The sequence below is a fragment of the Zerene cesonia genome, chromosome 25 (assembly GCF_012273895.1).
Source record: "Zerene cesonia ecotype Mississippi chromosome 25, Zerene_cesonia_1.1, whole genome shotgun sequence".
Taxonomy (NCBI): Eukaryota; Metazoa; Arthropoda; class Insecta; order Lepidoptera; family Pieridae; genus Zerene; species Zerene cesonia.
The window spans coordinates 4,516,450-4,537,858 of record NC_052126.1 but is presented as its reverse complement, the minus strand read 5'-3'; the positions used below and the strand labels follow the sequence as shown (position 1 = coordinate 4,537,858).

Here is a 21,409-nt window from a genome sequence, read left to right as displayed (position 1 = left end):
TCCAAAAAATATTACTGAAATAGATATTTACGATATAGGAGCTTCATTCAAAAAGATCTTAGTCTCAAATCGTACAGCAAATAAGAAACATTCCCTTCCGGAAATTAAAAAGGTTATTGAAACCACAGTAAGGATAATGGATCTTGCGTACGAAAATCCAGATGTCATCAAACTCTTAAAGTCGAATAAGAAAATTGATTTGATAATAATAGAAGCGTATGTTCGAACAGCTTTGATACTGTCGCATGTTTTAAGAGCACCAATAATTCTAGCAAGTTCGTTTGGAACTATTCCATACACGAATTCCATATTAGGCGGTCCGACACACTCTTGGCTGTATCCATACATATTTCAACAAAAATTATATGACTTATCGTTGATCGAAAAAATTAAATCTCTTATGATGTATAAAGAGATGGATGATATAATGGATTCTGTGATAGAAACGGAAAGTGATGTGATTCGTAAACATTTCGGTGATGAAGTGCCAAGTATTAAACAACTGGAAAAAAATATTCAAATGATGTTTGTGAATTATCATCCTCTCTGGGCGAATAATCAACCACTACCAACAAACATGCAATTTATAGGTGGGATACATCAAACACTCGATGAACCACTGACTCAGGTATAGTATTTTTTATCAAACTTTTAATGATATGCATATGCGATTTATTATGTATGTAAGTTAAATATAACGAAAATTTTCAGGATTTACAAAATTATTTAGATTCATCACAAAATGGAGTCATTTTCGTAAGTTTTGGCACCAATGTAAATCCATCTGGCTTGCCAAATGACGGGATGAAAAAAATAATGAATGTTTTGTCCAAAATTCCTTACGACGTCCTATTTAAATGGGACTTGGATAACATTCCGACAGAATTCCACAATATTAAATTCGCAAAATGGCTGCCGCAATCGACTTTGCTCAGTAAGTTTCTTTAATTAATTTAAATTTCATCATTTTTCTCTATTTCTTTTCCTAACTGCTATTATGTTATTAAACAACCAACGATATTCCTTGATGCAGTAGACATAGCTGAACTGGTGCATTCATATTTCAGTTATATGAGTAAGAACCAAGATGTAAGGAAACAAGCCAGTAATAAATATAATATACATAATAGAATTACATTCTACCGAATCCCGTCTGATGAAATAATCTGCAAAAAGTTATGTGTTTTAAGAGTAATGTGAAAATTATGATTTACTAATCGATAGTATGATTCATTAGACTAATAGCCATTTTTACAACTTCTTAATAAGTTTTGTTTACAATATCTATCAAGAAAATTACGAACATTGTGAAAATATAAGTATAAGGGATGATTTATTAATCCTTAGTGTAAAACCAGTCAATTAAGTATTACGAAATAATGTTAAAACATTACCAATTCAATTTCAAAAGCCGTGTTTACTAGTTATTCAAGTACTAGCTATTACTTTAATGCTTTTTCGTCAAATTAATTTTAACCAAGGATTGAAGAATTGGCCCGAAAAGTGCGAAATAGCAAGATGAGAAATTAGCCTTTAAGCATACTATAAAAACAACATGTCATTAAATCAACTGCGCAATTAAATCTTTATCTTATTTTAGGACATCCAAAAATAAAAGTTTTCATCACCCAAGGTGGATTACAATCGGCGGTAGAAGCAATGAATGCTGGAGTTCCATTAATTGGCTTTCCGATATACGCTGATCAGTTTTACAATACAGAAAAATACGTCCACTATAAGATCGGATTTAGCTTAGATTTTCTAAATTTCTCTGAAGAAGAATTAAATGTTGCTATTAATTCTGCTATCCATGACCCAAGGTAATCATGTAATACCTAATCTTTATCAAAACCAGTGTTATATATATTAAAACTCGCACTCAACCATGTATTCATTGAACTAGACTTACTTCAGAAGCGCTTTCGAATCGTTAAAAATATATACAGCAAATTCTAGAAGAGAGAAAGCACGAAACTCGGTATTTCTACTTTATTTATTTTTTTATTTTTCCTTCATAATATGTAATAATAATACCAACCGCCCTGAGGTTGTTAATGGACCGTATTACGTGGATTTATATATACTTAACATTTTGAAGACATAGTTCTTTCTAACATGCGTTGTTAGCAAGTCGTGGTTCATTTACACATTCGTGCGATTATCGTAGTCTTCGCCTTGACATTCGCGTATTCGTGTGAAGAACGGTTATTTATAAGAATTTAAATTTACTGTATTACTTACAAATATGTGAATAGTGATTCGCATACAAATACAAGCATACATCAGACAAAGCGAATGACGACCACGATTGTGTGCACTATAAACACTGTTTGTTAAGATTTAATTGACGAGAAGCTTCTAGGAAATTAATACATTTTTACATGTAGCTAAGATTATAATGAGTAATATAATAAAATATAATATAGTATGATACCTTATAGTAAAGTATGTCTACTCCAGTCTTCTAAACTCTTTTTTAAATTGAGCGTTAAAGTGAATTTCCGTGTCCCCTAGTAGGATGGGACAGATGCCATACTACTGTTTCACTGATTGATTATCCTTATGAACATGTAGGTGTGATCACCTACTGCCAGACCGAGACATTTTTTCTTGTGAATCCACACCAGGAATCGAAGCCAACACCCCTCAGGTATACGCTCACGCGCTAACCACTGTACCAAGGAGGCAGCCAATTTAGGTTTGAACTAAATATATAATAATCATGTTGATGAATGAATGAATGAATAATGGTTGAACTTATTAGTCATACTGTGAACTATGTTTAATTCTTATTTTTATAATCCTTATTTTTTCAGTTACAAGAGAAACATCAAAAAATTTAGCGCCTATATGAAAGATCTGCCCATACAACCTCTTGATAAAGTTGTATGGTGGGCAGAACATATCATAGAACATGGTGGATCACATTTACAACCGCTATCAGCCCATCTATCCTGGACTGAATATTTCGAAATACACTTAATTGTAACCGTGTTCATTGTATTTAGTCTATTCATTTTATTAGTTGTTGCTATGCTAAGATTGTTGTATCGGTTTATGTTCAGAATGCATTGTTATAGAATGAATAAAAAGAACCAATGATCAAAATTTGTAATTAATTATCCTTTGTATGTTTTAATGTTTATACTTATAAATTAATAAAAAATATAAGAATGAAAGTAGGGTATAGTTAGAAAATCATTCCTTAAAAAGTCTATAATAAATAATTATTATAGACCGATTTAATTTGAACTACCAAATCAGTTGCCCGCTATGACATATAAATAAGCTACAAAATAAATTTATTAAATTACTAGCTGCGCCCCCCGGTTTTACCCGCATATGTCCGTATCCTGTAGGAATATCGGGATAAAAAGTTGCCTATATGTTATTCCAGTTGTCCAGCTGCCTACGTACCAAATTTAATTGCAGTCGGTTCAGCTGTTTTTGCGTGAAAGAGTAGAGAACAAACACACACACATCCTTACAAACCTTCGCATTTATAATATTAGTATGAAGTAGGATAGGATATTTCACGTACTAATATTATCGGTAACCTTTACCCATTCAGATTAAATATTATATACAAATTAAGAGTATTGAAACAAATATTATAACAACAATAAGTAATTTTCACGTCGTCAAATCCCTGCTTTAATTAATGGATGAAATGTATCTAAGAAGGAATCCCAAACAACTGCTACTTACTTACTCACTATTTAAGCACTCGCAAAGCATTAATTGCCTTTAAAATATGCATCGGTCTGTTTGTTTCAGTTCAGAGACAAAGAATACACTGTGTGTATGTGTGTATGTTGTTGTTAAAACCAGAATTAACTATTCAAATTGATTAGTAATTGGTAAACACTAGTTCTAAAGCAAAAGTGGTTTGTTGAGCTTTTATTTGGATCTATATAGATTTATTTTTGGGTGAGAAACGCCCTGATGTCGATTCTTAATGTTTGCATGCACAAATTGGGCCAGCTCACACCGAGGACGTACCAAACTCCCGAAGAAAACCGGCGTGAAATATTTATATTTACTTTATAGTAAGTAAATTAAAGATCAAGAGATAACCGTGATACTGAGTAATATAGATCGTTTCGCGTTTTCATTTTCTCACACTGGAGTTAGTACTACTTTAAGACGTCATTGAAACGTGGTATTGATTTCACATGCGTTTGGTATACGTTTCGTTATTATTTTCTATAGAGTAACTTTAATATATAAATGACTAGCTGTGCCCCGCGGTTTCACCCGCGTGAGTCCGTATCCCGTAGGAATATCGGAATAAAAAGTTGCCTAGTTATTCCAGTTATCCAGCTGTCTACGTACCAAATTTCATTGCAATTGGTTCAGTAGTTTTCACGTGAAAGAGTGACAAACATCCATACATCCATACTTACAAACTTTCGCATTTATAATATTAATAGGATTAAACGAAGTTTTCTAGACAACATTGCATGTGACATAATTGCTTTATATTTTATCATAGGCGTTTACTACTTGTCGAATAATATTGTATGAATAATGCTGACTATCGTTGAAAGTGAATAATGTGAATGAACTTTCCACATTCTACGTTTTTACATTAAAGAAGAAGATATAACATTGGGCATTTTTTTGTAAAAATAATGTAGTTTTTTTACGTTACTGACTTTTTCAACTACCAATATGATAAAAATTAAAAATGTTAAAAAGCACACTTAAACCGTGGATGACAAAAACTGTCTCGCTTGCTAATATACAGAGTATAATAAGGAAATTCCTTTATCCCGGCTAATATAATAAAATATCCTAATCAGGATAACAAGAAAATCTCATGAAATTCTTGTGTCATCAGCAATCCTTGTTATTATGTATACACAGTTCCACTTGGAGATGTATAATAAATTATGAAATACGTTTTCAGTTTTTCATAATTTAATTTCAAAACTGTAGCATTAAATTTTGCTGAAATCCCATACAAATATAAAAATTCGGCGTAACGCTTCGAGAATAGATAGTTTGTACTCTGACGCTAGTTTCAGATAGTGCCCCAACTGAGATTAGACCAGAGCAGACAAGGCCAGATAATGCGCGAATAGTAACCGTGATAATAGAATGCATAAATGTTATCTATATTATAATATCTCTCCATTCATATTTTGACGAACGCGTGATTTAATTGTTATGCCACGTCTCTAATCCATTATTTATCGTATTGATAATATTTCAATAAAGATATTATTAAAAATTTTAATCAGTTTTGTGTACTGTGTCCAAAATGCTACAAGTGTTCTTATTACTATGTGCTGTCACTATGTTTAATACTGCAGACTCTGCGAGAATTTTAGCGTTCTTCCCTACACCATCAATAAGCCATCAAGTGGTATTTCGGCCATTGATACAAGAACTTGTAAAACGGGGCCATGAAGTAGTTGTAATTACTCCTGATCCTGCTTTCCCAAAAGGTAATACACCAACTAACCTTACAGAAATAGATGTGCATGACATTTCATATGCATATGCCGAAAAACTCTTAACGAAAGATAGAGGAAAGAGAGAAGATTTTTACTCACAATTCAGAGCTGTAATGGAAGTTTTTCCCAGTATTTTTGAAGCTCAACTACAAGTACCTGAAGTAAACAGAATTATAAGAGAGGAAAGACACGCGTTCGACTTATTAATTATAGAATCATGTGTACGAGCTGCCTTAGGACTAAGTCACATCATTAAAGCTCCATTGATACAAATAAGTTCATTCGGAGTTACAGGACTTCAATATGCCTTAGCAGGAACTCCGATCCAGCCATTTTTATACCCAACACCTATGCAGCAACGAATTTATAACCTATCATTGTTTGAAAAAATTTTTCAAACATATGATTTGATTTACATGATGGCCAACATATATAGAACACAGCATCTTGATTATGCTGTAGCTAGAAAGTATTTTGGGGACGATATGCCTATATTTGAAAATTTATTCAGTAATACAAAAATATTGTTCATAAACGAACATCCATTTTGGGCTGATAACCGACCAATAGCTCCCAATATTGTATACATCGGTGGAATACATCAGACCCAGGATAAACCGTTACCAAATGTAAAGTAAATATTACCTCAAGTTTCATATATTGTGTAAGGTGAAAAACCGCTAATTAATAAAACAAAACTGTTTTCGCAGGATCTCAAAGCTTATCTTGATTCTTCCAAAAGTGGTGTTATCTACATAAGCTTTGGTACTAACGTCAAACCGTATATGCTCGCGCTTGACAAAATTAAGATTATGGTGGACGTGTTATCGAAAATGCCGTATGACGTGCTATGGAAGTGGGAGAACAATGAATTGCCAGGAATCTCAAAAAATATCAAAATATCGAAGTGGTTACCGCAGTCTGATCTATTAAGTATGTATAGATCATAATGAGTAGGAAATTTTAAATTTGAGTGACATTTGATAAAAGTGTTGTTTTACCTTAATACTATTGAAAAGTTGAGACAAATCACGATTTTTTCACATATTTAATATACTAATTTCGTATAAATGAACTTGTCTGTTTCACAGAGCATCCCAAAATAAAATTATTTATAACGCAAGGTGGATTACAATCTACAGATGAAGCGATTAGCGCTGGAGTGCCACTCATTGGTATTCCTTTATTGGCAGACCAATGGTATAATGTTGAAAAATACGAGCTTCATAAAATAGGATTACATCTAGATTATTCTAGTATTACCGCTGATGGATTTAAAAATGCACTTACTACTGTTTTGCATGATTCAAGGTTCGTATCGATATATATTAGTTGTATCCACTTGCATAATTACATATAAACGACTAGCTGCACCTCGCGAATTCACCCGCGTAAGTCCGTATCTCGTAGGAATATCGGGATAAAAAGTTGCCTATATGTTATTCCAGTTGTCCAGTTGTCTATGTACCAAATTTCATTGCAATCGGTTCAGTAGTTTTTGCGTGAAGGAGCAACAAACACACACACATCCTTACAAACTTTCGCATTATAATATAAGTACGATAGTAGGATAGGATATACTTCCAATTTCATTGATATTGGCAATCAAGGGAATTAAAACTTAATTTTGTGTCTTATTTTTATAACAGCCATATTTTTAATCGTCCCATGATTTTAAAAATGTGTACTAGTCAGAGAATTGTTGTAGCTACTTGCTTACCATCATTGAAATCAGTTTTTTTAGCTTTAGGAATAGTTCAAATTTTGCAATTTACACTATAAATGTAATCCAGGATAAAACAGGATTAAAGTTGAGTTGTTTTGATAGAGCAGGAACTATCCTGTTATCGAACTATCGTTACATTAAAGCGTCACCAAATTATACCTATCGATATTTAATATCTTTAATACGCGTCGATTACTCTATCCAATATTAATCTGTTTATGAAAGTATGATAATGGGAATGTTTTGATAGAAAATGTTTATTCTAATGGTAATTTTAAAGACAATTATTATTTCAGTTACAAGGCCAATATAGTCCGTCTTCGAGCATTGATGCGTGAGCATCCATTGAAACCTCTGGATACGGCAGTGTGGTGGACCGAACACGTGATAAGACATGGCGGAGATCACTTGCAACCACCAAACGCCGGAATATCAGGAATAATCGGATATTACGAATTCCCACTGGTCTTTACCATACTTTCGATTCTGATTTCAATAACAGCCGCGATTGCAATAACATTATCTTACATATGGAAATTGGCGATAAGAAAAGTAGCACAGTATATTAAATTGAAAATACTGTGATAAATCAGATAGTAATTTATTATTATCATCTTACTTGAGCCTAATATTAAACGAATTGCTTAATACGTTGATTGTGTTGATAATATTTAAGACTTAATGTAGCAGCCTACCGGTGCCCGCCATTTCGTTCGCGTGGACTTAATAATATATTCAATCAAGCTTGAACGGTTGGTTGACATAATTGGTTTTATAATAATTTTCAAACGAGTTGCAACCGGTAGGCTCAGTAAGGGATCTCTCAGATCTTGAAGATTGTGTTTTATAATGTATTAATAGTAGTTTAAGAGTGTATAGGAATAAACTCTTTTTCCATAGAAATTTCTTGTGAAAAATAATTTCATTAAATACAGTAAATCAATTCAAACCCACTAAACAGTAAACTAACTAAAGGTAATTTTATTAGTTACTTCAGATACGAAATTGTGGTTTTTTGAATATTGTATTCGTTGTTTATAAATGATTACCAACTGTACAAATTTAGCTCTATAATAGCCATTCATCGGACCCAATTCTTTTCTAACTCTTGAAATTGAAAAATATTCAAATGTTCATAAGCTAATATAAAAATTTAACTTAAGAAGACTAACTCCCTAAACTAAATACCCAATTTCGACACAAAATGATAATTACGACAATGATATCTCGTGCCAGAGGCGCAAAATCCTGATGCTCTATATTTTCAGCATCTGTGTAATATAATTTATTCATAAAACAATTATGTATATTAAATATGTCTCAGAATTAATCTATACTAATATTATACAGAAGAAGTGATTGTTTGTTTGTTTCAACGCATTAATCTCAGGAACTACTGGTCCGATTTGAAAAATTCTTTCAGTGTTAGATGGCCCATTTATTGAGGAAGGCTAAAGGCTAAGTACCACGGGCGAAGCCGGGGCGGACCGCTAATGAAACTATAAGTTACTTATGTATCAAAGAGGTTACTTAATGAACTCACGTAGATAGTAGATGCGTGTATTCAGAGAAGATCCTCTGAACGTTTGCCAGCAGCTGACGGTATAACCGGGGTGCAGAGATGCCTCGCGTGAGTCGGTAGTGGAAGGGATCTATGGTCATGGACAAAATTGGTATAGCCCATTAATTGATACCACAAAATATGTGACTGAAGGAAGCATCAAAACCGTATACGTCGGAAGCTAACAAATAAAATATTTTTCATAATCATTCAACATTTTTTAACACAACGTTACTTAATCGTTATTAATGGACGTTTTTGGATCAAGATGATTACATACGTTCAGTTTATTTGCAGTAGAGGTCTCGAGGGACACACTATTAGTATGTAAACATCTCCATCACGCCAGAACTCTGTAAAAAGTACAAACATTTAAATTCTAGTTTAGAGAAAATTGCAATTGTTGACGTATCAAGTATATTTAAAAAAATAGTGTTTTGGATAACAACTTACTTTTCGATTAGAACACACATCATTATCAATTAAAAATAATTTAAATTAGTAGTTTAATTTATCTATTATCATTCTGTATTCATTTATGTTTATAATGAATTTCACATTTTCCTCATTTGTGGCCTTGATACATCTTTATTAAACTTTGCTCGTTAATTGTAAATTTAACGAGATTTCAAAATATATATGAAAATACTATCTATGATAATTATAAAATAATTTCTGTCTGCAAGTTTTCCATAAAATCTCTCTTCATAAATGGAAACATATCGTGGTGTTTTTCTGTATGTGTGCTGTAGTGGTATTTCAGCGTTTCCACGTATCCTTAGGACACCGTCTGGTTTTCCCAGGAATTTGTGTCTAAATTTTATGTTCGGCTAACGGTAGAACAAGCAGAAAGGTAGTGATTCAGACATATTCTAGCACTAAATTAAAAGAACAGAAGATAGCGCACCGCACAGTTATGACAGGACAAGCATTCCTGCTTGTCCTGTCTTAACACTCCTTTGTTACCTCGTTGCCAACTTTAACCTTACTTAGGCTATCAAATTAAAATTAATATAAATATAAATCTTTATGTATATAAAATTCTCGTGTTACAATGTTAGTTACCATACTCCTCTGAAACGGCTGGACCGATTCTCTTGAAATTTTCTGTGCATTTCGGGTAGGTGAGAGAATCACCCAACATCTATTTTCCATACCCCTCAATGATATGAATAAGGCAGAACAGCGTTTGCCGGGTCAGCTAGTTAAATATAAATTACCATCGTTTTCCCTCATTTTCTCCAATACTATTATTTTCTCTTAAACTCCTCCACCTCACGATCTTAGATCGACTATTATTTAATTTTCCCTTCATTTTTATGCTGTTGACTTCCTTTGAAATTGGTTAACTTACAGTTTTAATTTTTTATATTTTTCTAATTTTCAACGCTATCTGCCCTGGTCTATAAAAAGTTGATAGTGAACATAAAAATGCAAGTGAGTTTATATGTAGATGGGAAGGATAGCGACAGCTAGTTTCATTTATATATTCCTTAATGTAACTCCTCACTGTATATACCAGTTGCAGAAACCCTAATGAAAATGCGATCAGAATTGTTTTTAATAACATTGCTATTTGGATTAGAAGTGGATAGTGCTAGAATATTGATAATGGCGTCTACTCCTTCTATAAGTCACCAAGTTGTGTTCCGACCGCTAATACAAGAACTATTGAAAAGGGGACACGAGTGTGTCGTTGTAACTACAGATCCTGTGTATCGCAAGGGTGAAACGCCGAAGAATCTGACCGAAATAGACGTCCACGATATATCGTATTACAGCTTGGTAGACATTATACAGAACATGAACGGCGATAAGCAAAACTCATTACCTTTAATGATTATGATACTCCATCGTATGTCAATCATTTCTGAGAAACAAGTGCAACTACCAGAGGTACAAGCAGTATTGAATTCTGGAAAGTTCGATTTGGTGATTGGTGAAGCATATATTCCATCCCTGCTTGGACTATCGCATTATTTTAAAGCACCTGCCATTTTGTTGAGTACGTTTGGTGGTCTGCCAACTCAATATAATGTGCTTGGTGCTCCAACACAGCCGTTGCTATTCCCATACTTTATACAGACAAAATTATACAATTTGTCGTTCTTCGAGAAGATTATCGAAACCTTCAATTATATGCGCTACGTGTGGCACTCGTATTGTTTGGAACGGACCGATTACCAGTTAATGCGACGAAATTTTGGGAATGATGTGCCAAGTTTTAGAGAATTGTACATGAACAATATGTATCTGCTATTATTGAATGAGCATCCTATGTGGGCTCACAATAGACCTGTCCCACCGAACATAAAGTATGTAGGTGGGATATATACACCCCAGGAGAAACCATTACCACAGGTAAGGATTTAATATTGTTTTCTATACTTAATATTATAAAGCTGAAGAGTTTGTTTGTTTGTTTGAAAACACTAATCTCAGGAACTACTGTGTGATTGGTGGGATTTGAAAAATGCCTTCAGTGTTAAATAGCTCATTTACTGAAGAAGGCTACAAGCTGTGTAAGTACCACGGGCAACGCCGGGTAGGACCGCTAGTTTTTATTAACTTTACTTCTAATAGAAAATTAAATTTAGATTCTAGTATTTTCGCTGATGTCTCTTTTGATTTCTTTTTTTTTCGTCTGTCACGACATGTTTAAAAACAGAGCGAATTTCTTCGATTTATTAAAATGTTGCTCATATGGAATGCGCGCTAATAGATATTTCTAATAAATAATTATTAGAAATACAATTACCCACATTAATCACATCGAAATGTTTTTTTACTTAATATGTGCCAATATGTGGTAGATGGGGACCCATCTTCTTTGCTAGTTTCCTTTTATTTACTTCCTATAGTTAATATGAATGTTAAATTTGACGCGATATCCCTTAATACTCTTTATATTTTTATGAAAGAATAAGAAAAAAGTTATAATCTATTCATTGACTTTATCAGATCATTCCTCATAGATTTATAGGTTTTCTTTAATCGTGAATAAATATAGATATTTCTTTAAACGATTCAAAATTATTTCTTGAAGAAGTCTTATTGCAATATAAATGTTTGAAATTTATTTTGACATGAGTGTAGTAGATTGAATTTTGAAGTCGCTTCTTGATGGTAAGCAAAATCAACAAAAAGATATAGACCTTACCGTGATTCCTTTCATATTTAATCAGGGATTGATAAATATTATTGTGAGTCAGTATTAAACCGACTTAAAATCGTCAAAATAATGCTCAATTTAAATGGGACACGGACAACGGCACACGAAAAGCACCAGCTTTCACATGAAAAAAGAATCGTCAACAGCGGTTCTCCTATTCGAAAGTTGAGCTAACAAACACTAAAAATACACTAGCAATGTTAATTTCTCTACTTGCACGAAATTTTTATGTCATAGAAGAAGTATTTTTTAATAAATGTGATATATTCATAACACGTAGTGACTTAATTCCATGAAGGAATGTACTGCGAAATTTGAAAAAGGAAACGGACCTCCGACTCCCACACTTACCGTACGAACACAGTAGCATGCTATTCGTGCCAAAGCGACTCCACATTAAAATATTATAAAACATACCGTATACACAATTCAAACGTATTTATTACGCAGTTGTGGTACAGGCAAATAAAATTAATTACTCAGTTGAAGATTACAGTTAGAATTAAATAAATCCATTTATGGTTAATTCGGGACCAACAGTTAAATGTTGTTGACACAAGCTAAAGAATTGACAACATTAGCCTTATTCGAGTCACGCGATTTTCTTCGTAATCTAGTTCCGTTCACGGACATAATTAATGTTTTATTATTGACACGATTTTATTCGTTACACCTGTATGTTTGTATGTAACCTTTAAACCTATAAATTAAACCTAATAAATCCTTTTCGAGGCAAACTTTATATAAATCCGAGAATCAAAAGTTCGACGACATGTGACATCTGCCAACCGACACTTGGCCGGCGTGGTAGATTATGGCCGGAACCCTCATAGGAGACCTATGACCCAATAGTGGTAACATATAAGGGCTGATGATGATGAATTTCAGGAAGCACTGCATCGATTAGTAGTAGTAAACAATAATTTATCCCACAATAAAAACTGATTCAGGCTGATTACACGAGCAGAGTTAATCAAAGAAAATTAATAGAAACGAAAGAGACAAAGAATTAGGCATACAAATTTTGCTCTTACTTTTCACTCTCTTATTTGAAAGAAAGAAAGAAACATTTAATTAAGGTTCTCTATCTAAAGATTTATTGTGTCACATATTGGTTTTATATACTTTTCCTTTCAATTTCCGACCATAATATTATGTACTAGCAATCCGCACCAGCTTCGCCCGTGGTACATATATAGCCTATAGCCTTCCTCAATAAATGGGCTATCTAACAATGATAGAATGTTTCAAATTGGACTAGTAGTTCCTGAAATTAGTGCGTTCAATCAAACAAACACTTTAGCGTTATAATATTAGTACAGATATAAGACCACGATATTTTTAAATTAATTATCATTTGTTATTAAATTAAAACGACCGTATTCTCGTCTTTGTTACCTTATAAATTTTTACTGGGCCTTCCGATCCTAATGATTCGTTTTTCATTTAAAAGTTGGTACTTTTATTTTTAGTTTTATAGCATTGAAATACTTTATAAATGAGAAATTTTGAAACAATAGAAAAAATTTAATCACGAGGCAGGATTCGAACCTGCGTTTCTTGCCTAACCGTAGCAACGCCTAGCCTCTCGGCCACCCGTGATCCCGCCACAGTAATCGAATTTCTTCTACTCTTTCGGTTTCATGTGCCTAAGGGGCACCCCACGCTATCTATTGAGATGATTAAGAACCATCACAACCAATACGAAACATTATTTCAATGATTACAATATTGTATCGATGGAACGCGGCCTTTTTTAAATTTTATTTTTAGTTTTATAGCATTCATCATCATCAGCCCATATATGTTCCCACTGCTGGGACACAGGCCTCCTATGAGGGATCAGGCCATAATCCACCACGCTGGCCAAGTGCGGGTTGGCAGATGTCACATGTCGTCGAACTTTTGATTCTCGGACATGCCGGTTTCCTCACGATGTTTCCCTTCACCGTGAGCAGTGGTGATGTTATCTACATGTGCAGATAAATTGAAAAATCAATTTATTTCCTGCACGCTCGCCCGGTCTCGAACCCCGACTTATCGATTTTTGAAGTCCGAGGTTCTCACCACTGCACTCTTACAGCATTGAAACACTTTATAAATGAGAAATTTTGAAAGAATAGAAAAAATTTGATCACGAGGCAGGATTCGAACCTGCGTTTCTTGCCTAACCGTAGCAACGCCTAGCCTCTCGGCCAAGCTGGTACTTGCTTTGTTTGCCATTTAAGTTTGGCCAAGTACTACCAATTTGCAGGCAATTCAGTTTTGTGTTAAATATAATTATGTAAAACTTTATCGCTTTGTAACAAACATGTGCGTCTGCAAAGATTCATAGTTGGAATCGCTCAAATTAAGATTGACTGTATCTCCTCTATGTATGTTAACCGCAAGGGATTGGAACATGCTTCCTGAGTATATGTTCCCCAACATACTGAGGAAGATGTCACATGTCGTCGAACTTTTTATTCTTGCACATGCCGGTTTCCTCAGGATGATTTCCTTCACCATTTTAAGCAGTAGTGATGTTATCCACATGTGCAGATGAATTGAAAAAACAATTTTTCCTGCACACTCGCCCGGTCTCGAAACCCGACTTATCGATTTTGAAGTCCGAGGTTCTCACCCCTGAGCCATCACTGCTATTTTACATAGTAACTATATTTATGTACAAAAGTAAATATGATATACTCGTATCAGATAATTTACAAAATACATAACTGCATATAAAATTATGATATATACATAATCTTAAATAAGCAATGTATTATTAATAAACACGTTACAATGTTGCTTATCGGATGAACTGTGGTCAGCAAAAAATATATATTTATACAGATAACATTATTGTATTTTTTAACGTCTAAATACTTGAACTATTAAATTTATTAACCCTTTTAATAAGAACTAAACTGAAATAAAAATAGCTTTTAAATATCAATGTATATTTTTCACGAAAAGCTATATGAAATTTTTAACAAATCATAGAAACTGGTTCGAGGCGGTTGGCTCAATTTTTGCAATTCTCTTAGCAACGCGTAGGTTTCATAATTTATAAAATACACTAATGTGGCGATATAAAATTTTATACGAATTTTTAATTTTATAAGGGTTTTTAATGGACAATTAATATTATTTATCTTGATCTACTTGCCGACTTTGTAGCAATCAATACCATAAAAAACTGATAGTGATATAAAAGGCGCATCAGTTTATGTTTATAGACGCAAAAGAAGATGACAGCTAGTTAAATCTATGTATTGCATAAAGTTGCGCCTCACTGTATGGACGCGTTGCAGTTAACTGTAATCAAAATGAGATCGACATTGCTTCTAATAGTATTACTTGCGTTAGAAGTGCATAGTGCGAGAATATTAGTAATGGTTCCTACTCCTTCTATAAGTCATCAAGTTGTGTTCCGACCCCTAATACAAGAACTATTGAAAAGGGGACACGAGTGTGTCGTTATAACTACAGATCCTGTGTATCCCAAGGGTGAAACGCCAAAGAATCTTACGGAAGTAGACATACACGATTTATCCTACAGCAGTATAGTTGACATACTGCAGAGCATAAATGGCGATAAGGATAACTATTTGACTCTAATGAGCACGATATTCCATCGTATGTCTATTGTATTAGAGAAACAAGTCCAATTACCCGAAGTTAAAGAAGTATTGGACTCTGGAAAGTTCGATATGATAATTGGTGAGGCGTATATTCGACCACTACTCGGACTATCGCATTATTTAAAAGCACCTGCTATTTTGTTGAGTACGTTTGGTGGTCTGCCAACTCAATATAATCTACTCGGTGCTCCAACACATCCAATACTATTCCCATATTTTATACAAACAAAGTTATACAATCTATCGTTTTTCGAGAAGATGATCGAAATCTTTAACTATATTCGCTATGAATGGAATTCGTATTGTTTGGAACGAATCGATTTTGAGATAATGCGGCGAAATTTTGGAGATGACGTGCCCAGTTTTAAGGAATTGTATAGAAACAATGTACATTTACTGTTTTTGAATGAGCATCCCCTGTGGGCTGATAACAGACCTGTGCCACCTATTATAAAGTATATAGGTGGGATACATACACCGGAAGAGAAACCATTACCGAAGGTACGGATTTAATATTTTCTTTATTTTCTACTTAACTTCAATTTGTTGATAGAAAACAATATTAGATAGTTAGATGTTATTTTGTTGATTAGTTCTTTGGCTTCATTGTTATATACCTACATATAACATATGTAGAATTAAAATGTAAAATTGACATGATTTTAAACGAGCAACTTCTCCGTTTCTCGCCGGCTCTTCTCTGTAGAAACTGCTTTTCGAACCGGTGGTAAATGTTAAAACTATGTTATGACGATTCAAAAGTATAAGAAATATAAATGAATAAATGATTGTTTAAATTGGATTTTGATAAATTAAATGTATTGGTATTACATGAGATGTTATTTCGTAGAACACTTAAAATCATGTTATTTAAAACATAAGATGATGTTAGGTATTCGTTTTAGGATGCGACCGTCACGATGTTTGAAACATAGTAAATGTCTTAAATATTTGTATGTGTAATAAAATTGCAATGCAAACTTTTTACCTGAAACGGCTAAAATGAACACCTGGCCGTTTATTTATCACTAAGCAGTTAACATATTCATTGGATTCAATAGCTTATTTTCTAAATTATGTTTGCGTTAAAATTAGCTTATGCCCGCAATTTTTTTTTTTGCACTAGTAACATCTGATAACAAATTATAAACAATTATAAAGGGGCTTTAGTTACGCGGTTCGGTTCTTCGCTACCTTTCATAAGAATTCGGTTATAGCTTTACTCGAATGGACTCATAATTTTTTTTTTTGTGTTACAACCACGTACAAAATATGAAATATAAATGTATACGAGGGCGTAGTCAAATTTCCTCATCAGCCTTTTAATAATAATAATCATTTATTTGTTTGAATTGTGGTAATACAGAGTTCACATGGTCCACAAAATTCGCCAAACAATTGGCATACAAATTTCATATTTTTAAATACAAATTTAATCACAGTTTCATAATTGGATTAGAAAGAAATTTTAATGTTTTTCTATGTTTGTCATCCAAAAAATTCATTTACTGAGTAGAGCATCTCTCTGTTAACCACATTTTTAATTTCCTACGCATTAAATTTATAGGCCTTTCAAGAATTTCTTTCGGTATGTGATTAAATACCGTTATGCACATCACACTAACATTATTTTGAAAAAGTTTTGACTTACAGTTTGGCATCAATAAGCGAGTAGGATCCCTAAAATCTAATTGTGAATTGTTTTTGGTAGGATTGAAAAATACGACGTACTTTTTTACAAACATAGATATTTTAAATATGTACAAACTAGTCAGAGTAAAAAGTCGTTTTTCTTTGAATTGAGGTTTACATGAAACATGATTTTGATACATAATATATAATATGCGAAATTTCACAGAATTTGCTAAGCAATTGTTACCAAAATTCTAATGACTTTTACCATAAAATTGTAACGATTAAATAATTGTCAAATGTAGATAATATTAATTATCATCTGCAATTTCGTATTTCTTATCTGACCTCTGATGTATTATTAATGATCATAAATCACTATCATTTTTTTATTAATAGAAAATGACTAAATTCAAATGAAGTCTTATATATATATGGTAAATATTTGATTAGTAACAATTAATCAATAATATTTATTTACTTACTGTTCAGCAAGATACTGTACAAGGTACTACTTAAAAAAATACATGATTTAAAGAGAAAGTGTATTTATTGGGCGGCCTTATCACTTAGAAGTGATCTTACCAGGCAACAATGGTTAAAATGGATAACAGAAATTATTGGCTGAATATATAAATATGAATTGTGTTGTTAAATACATGAATATGGGGCTTTAGGTCATACAAAAACGTCATGGGGCATTCTATATCCATTTTCTTGTGTCTCAAAAGTATCTGCTACATTACCAATTTCTTCAGTGTATCTATATGGGCTTACTATCAGATGTTAAACGCACTCCTTTGCTTGCAAAATAGTGTTTGAAATTACTAGCCTGAGATGAGTTTTTTTCAGAACTGTTATTGTATAGAAACCTGTTTACTATCAATTATTATAATGCTCTTAGTCGTAGCATAAAAATGACTATCTTAGTCATGACCAGTCAATATGACCTCCACGTCCTATTACAGCGAGTCTGTGACATAGGCCAAGCGATGATGGTACTATAAACGCAAGGTCAAACATTGTACACATATTTATTAGTATATCATGGTTATTAAAACAAATTGAATTAATCTTTGAACTAACAGTTCAGGTGGTAACCAACTAAATTGCAATTCAAAACTAAATTCAATTCATTTTTCGTAAAGAAACAATCTTCTGAAAGTTAAAATTTCTTCATAATTAGTATAGTCGTAGTCGTTCATTTTAAACATACATTATACATGAACTCAATAAAATTGTATTTCAACGTCATTTATATACTTGTGTATTACATTTATGTTTACATATCACGAGTTAATATTTCAATTTATTTAATTTTCTATACAAATAAAGTTTTTTTGTTGAATTGTCTATATATCGCGAAGTCCTATACCGATTCTGGGGCAAGACATGCACAGCAGCTGCAGTAACTGATTTTATAACTGTTTTGTAAAACAGTGCAAAAATATATATATAGTAAAAAGGATAACTAAAAACACGTTTTATTGGTAGAATCAACCTAATTGTCTCACTATGTTGTAGACATTGTAGTAGACAAATGTTAAAAGAAAGTCTAAGAAATCCTACTAATATTATAAACGCGAAAGTTTGTAAGGATGTGTGTTTGTTGCTCTTTCACGCAAAAACTACAGAACCGGTTGCAATGAAATTTGGTAAGTAGATAGCTGGACAACTGGAATAACATATAGGCAACTTTTTATCCCGATATTCCTACGGGATACGGATTTACGCGGGTGAAATTGCGGGGAGCAGCTAGTATCAACTAAAAGATTGGTGTAATTCCATCATTCGTTTGCTTATCTAAAAATTATACAAACAAAGGATTTCTATTGAAGATGATAACATAAATTTGCATGATTTCTGTACTAAAAATCCAGTACGAAGACTCATACCTATAACTTTTAGAGAAAGATATATTAACTTTGGATATGCAGTTAGGACTCCGAATGCATAATGGAATCATAACGACAATATCGTAGCCATACAATTTTATGCAACGTATTTATTACAAAATATTTTTATCTGGCGTATCTTCCTGGATTATATAATATAAAACAAGCATGGGTCATAATAAGCAGAAAAATAACAGAAAATCATTTCCAGGAACTGAAAGATTATCTAGATGCAGCAAAAAGGGGCGTTATTTACTTCAGCCTTGGCTCCAACGTGAAACCTTCGCTTCTTCCAGCGAATAAAATAAATTTGATATTGAATGTATTGTCGAAAATGCCGTACGAAGTTTTATTCAAATGGGACAGCAAAGACTACCCTCCGGGATACGATAATATAAATTTTTTCACGTGGATACCTCAATCGGACCTATTAAGTAAGTAATAATTGTATAATCAGGACCAGTAAGTACAATCTTGTAATCAGGACCATTGTGTAGATCTTGAAATAAGTTGATAACCTTGTTGACCAAATCATATTTTTTGAATGCCATTTTTTCTCATACATATTTATTTTTCAAACCCTCACGTGTGATGAAGTACGTACGATGAAGTGGCGGCGGCGATGTCAGTTCATCCATTAAACCCTTAGTCGTTTATGATATAAAAAACTATCTAAAATTCTAGGGCATCAAAATATAAAGGTCTTTATCACACAAGCTGGATTGCAATCAACCGACGAGGCTATAGATGCGGCTGTCCCGCTCATCGCATTTCCAATATTCGGCGATCAGTTCTATAATTCTGAAAAATATGTCAAACTGAATGTTGGCCTGCAGTTGGATATCAGTTCTGTGACAGAGGAAGAGTTCCGAAGCGCTCTCAGTGCTGTTACTGGTGATGTTAAGTATGTTCCTTTTTTATGGATAGACGTCAATTAAACTGAATTTTCTCCATTTCTATTCGAGTTATGAGTTAGTTGGTTAGTACATAGTATGGGTGAGTGGGGCCAAGCTTAAATTTTTTTAGAATATATAAATTTGGAAAAGGCAAAAGAGAACGATACATAATGCTTATTCGAAAGAGGGAAAGTACTAATAAAAAAATGATTAAATTAATTACTATTATATAATTTATACGCTTTCGTGTTCAAACGATAAAAAGTCTTAATGACGGGAGTGTTTGCACTATTTCCATTGTTTTTCCGGACCAGACGTATCGAGATCTGTTTTTTAGTCCCCAACGGGAATCGAACCACACAGCAGGACTTCTCTACAATGCTTACGCGTTAATCTTTGTACGGGGAACGTCGGTCAGACCTTAATCAGTAACTATATATACATAATCTAAAATTTCCTTGCTCTATTTTCCAATAATATTTCCTTCTCAGATACAAAAACAACATGCTAAAACTACGAGGCCAAATGCGAGAGATGCCCATTAACAGTCTGGACTTGGCGGTATGGTGGACGGAACACGTTTTGAAATATGGCGGGTTACATCTCCAATCAGCCTCCGCTGGCCTCACTTGGGTGGAATATTACGAACTATATATTGTGTCGACATTATTAGTTATAATTGTATTAATGTTAATGATTCCTTATCTCATAGTTAAGTATTTGTGGAGATTAGTATTATCGTCAAAGAGGAAATTAAAGATTAGTTGAATACAGTTTAATATAATATTATTTTACAACTAGATTTGTTATGAAGGTTAAAATTTCTTATTGTGCTTCAAATTCCAGAGTTATGCACAATGGTTTATTGACCGGGCCGACACTAAAATTTTATTTGTAATCGATCAACTGATGAGGTATTCAATTATATATTTATTATGTATAGAGAATGGATCAAAAACTTGACTCGATATATCTAATATAAATTAAGACAAGAGGAACGAATTACACTATTAGAACCTTATTTGATGACTACCTTATTACTAGCATATGTTTACGAGTACCTTACAATTATTTCCATTAACATTCCTAAGTTCAATTAAAATAACTCGATTTTGTAGAAACTAGGCCAACAATATCATGCTTTTAATATGGACATATATAATGTTATGCTATCAACTATAACTAGCCATTAAACATATACTAACTTTGACCTTATTTTGAAATAGTCCGGTATCAATAACAATTAAATTGAACATTTATTTTATACTACTGATTCTCAACAACACAACTGTGTCTATTCTCAAAAAAAAATTTATATAGCTATTTTTTCTAAATTTTTCTTAAACTGTGTGGTTACTGAATATAGATAGATAGATAGATAGATAATTCTTTATTTGCACCAATACAAAAGGACAAATACAAAAAGGACACAAACACAC

General features: G+C 33.0%; 3 protein-coding genes across 3 annotated transcripts; all 3 read left to right on the top strand.

Annotated features, from left to right (window-relative positions):
- Nucleotides 1–5,302: 5,302 nt before the first annotated feature.
- LOC119836613 (UDP-glucosyltransferase 2-like) lies at nt 5,303–7,773 on the top strand. The gene is made up of 4 exons (XM_038361994.1): nt 5,303–6,091; nt 6,173–6,395; nt 6,554–6,773; nt 7,485–7,773. Exons 1-4 carry the CDS (start codon nt 5,303–5,305, stop codon nt 7,771–7,773), a joined length of 1,521 nt encoding a protein of 506 aa, XP_038217922.1.
- A 2,587-nt stretch (nt 7,774–10,360) lies between these two features.
- Nucleotides 10,361–12,934, top strand: LOC119836612 (UDP-glucosyltransferase 2-like). Its single transcript, XM_038361993.1, has 2 exons — nt 10,361–11,110; nt 12,872–12,934. Exons 1-2 carry the CDS (start codon nt 10,361–10,363, stop codon nt 12,932–12,934), a joined length of 813 nt encoding a protein of 270 aa, XP_038217921.1.
- A 2,259-nt stretch (nt 12,935–15,193) lies between these two features.
- On the top strand, nt 15,194–20,012 carry LOC119836609 (UDP-glucosyltransferase 2-like). The gene is made up of 3 exons (XM_038361990.1): nt 15,194–16,048; nt 19,286–19,508; nt 19,759–20,012. Exons 1-3 carry the CDS (start codon nt 15,203–15,205, stop codon nt 20,010–20,012), a joined length of 1,323 nt encoding a protein of 440 aa, XP_038217918.1. The 5' UTR covers nt 15,194–15,202.
- The last annotated feature ends 1,397 nt before the right edge of the window (nt 20,013–21,409 follow it).

Bases quoted from the DNA above. Each gene is read 5' to 3' on its own strand.
- LOC119836612 (XM_038361993.1), top strand. From the start codon at position 10,361: ATGGCGTCTACTCCTTCTATAAGTCACCAAGTTGTGTTCCGACCGCTA. The intron at 11,111-12,871 runs GTAAGGATTTAA...AAACTGATTCAG, and splicing joins AGGAGAAACCATTACCACAG to GCTGATTACACGAGCAGAGT.
- LOC119836613 (XM_038361994.1), top strand. From the start codon at position 5,303: ATGTTTAATACTGCAGACTCTGCGAGAATTTTAGCGTTCTTCCCTACA. The intron at 6,092-6,172 runs GTAAAGTAAATA...CTGTTTTCGCAG, and splicing joins AGGATAAACCGTTACCAAAT to GATCTCAAAGCTTATCTTGA. The intron at 6,774-7,484 runs GTTCGTATCGAT...TTATTATTTCAG, and splicing joins ACTGTTTTGCATGATTCAAG to TTACAAGGCCAATATAGTCC.
- LOC119836609 (XM_038361990.1), top strand. From the start codon at position 15,203: ATGGACGCGTTGCAGTTAACTGTAATCAAAATGAGATCGACATTGCTT. The intron at 16,049-19,285 runs GTACGGATTTAA...AATCATTTCCAG, and splicing joins AAGAGAAACCATTACCGAAG to GAACTGAAAGATTATCTAGA. The intron at 19,509-19,758 runs GTAAGTAATAAT...CTAAAATTCTAG, and splicing joins ACCTCAATCGGACCTATTAA to GGCATCAAAATATAAAGGTC.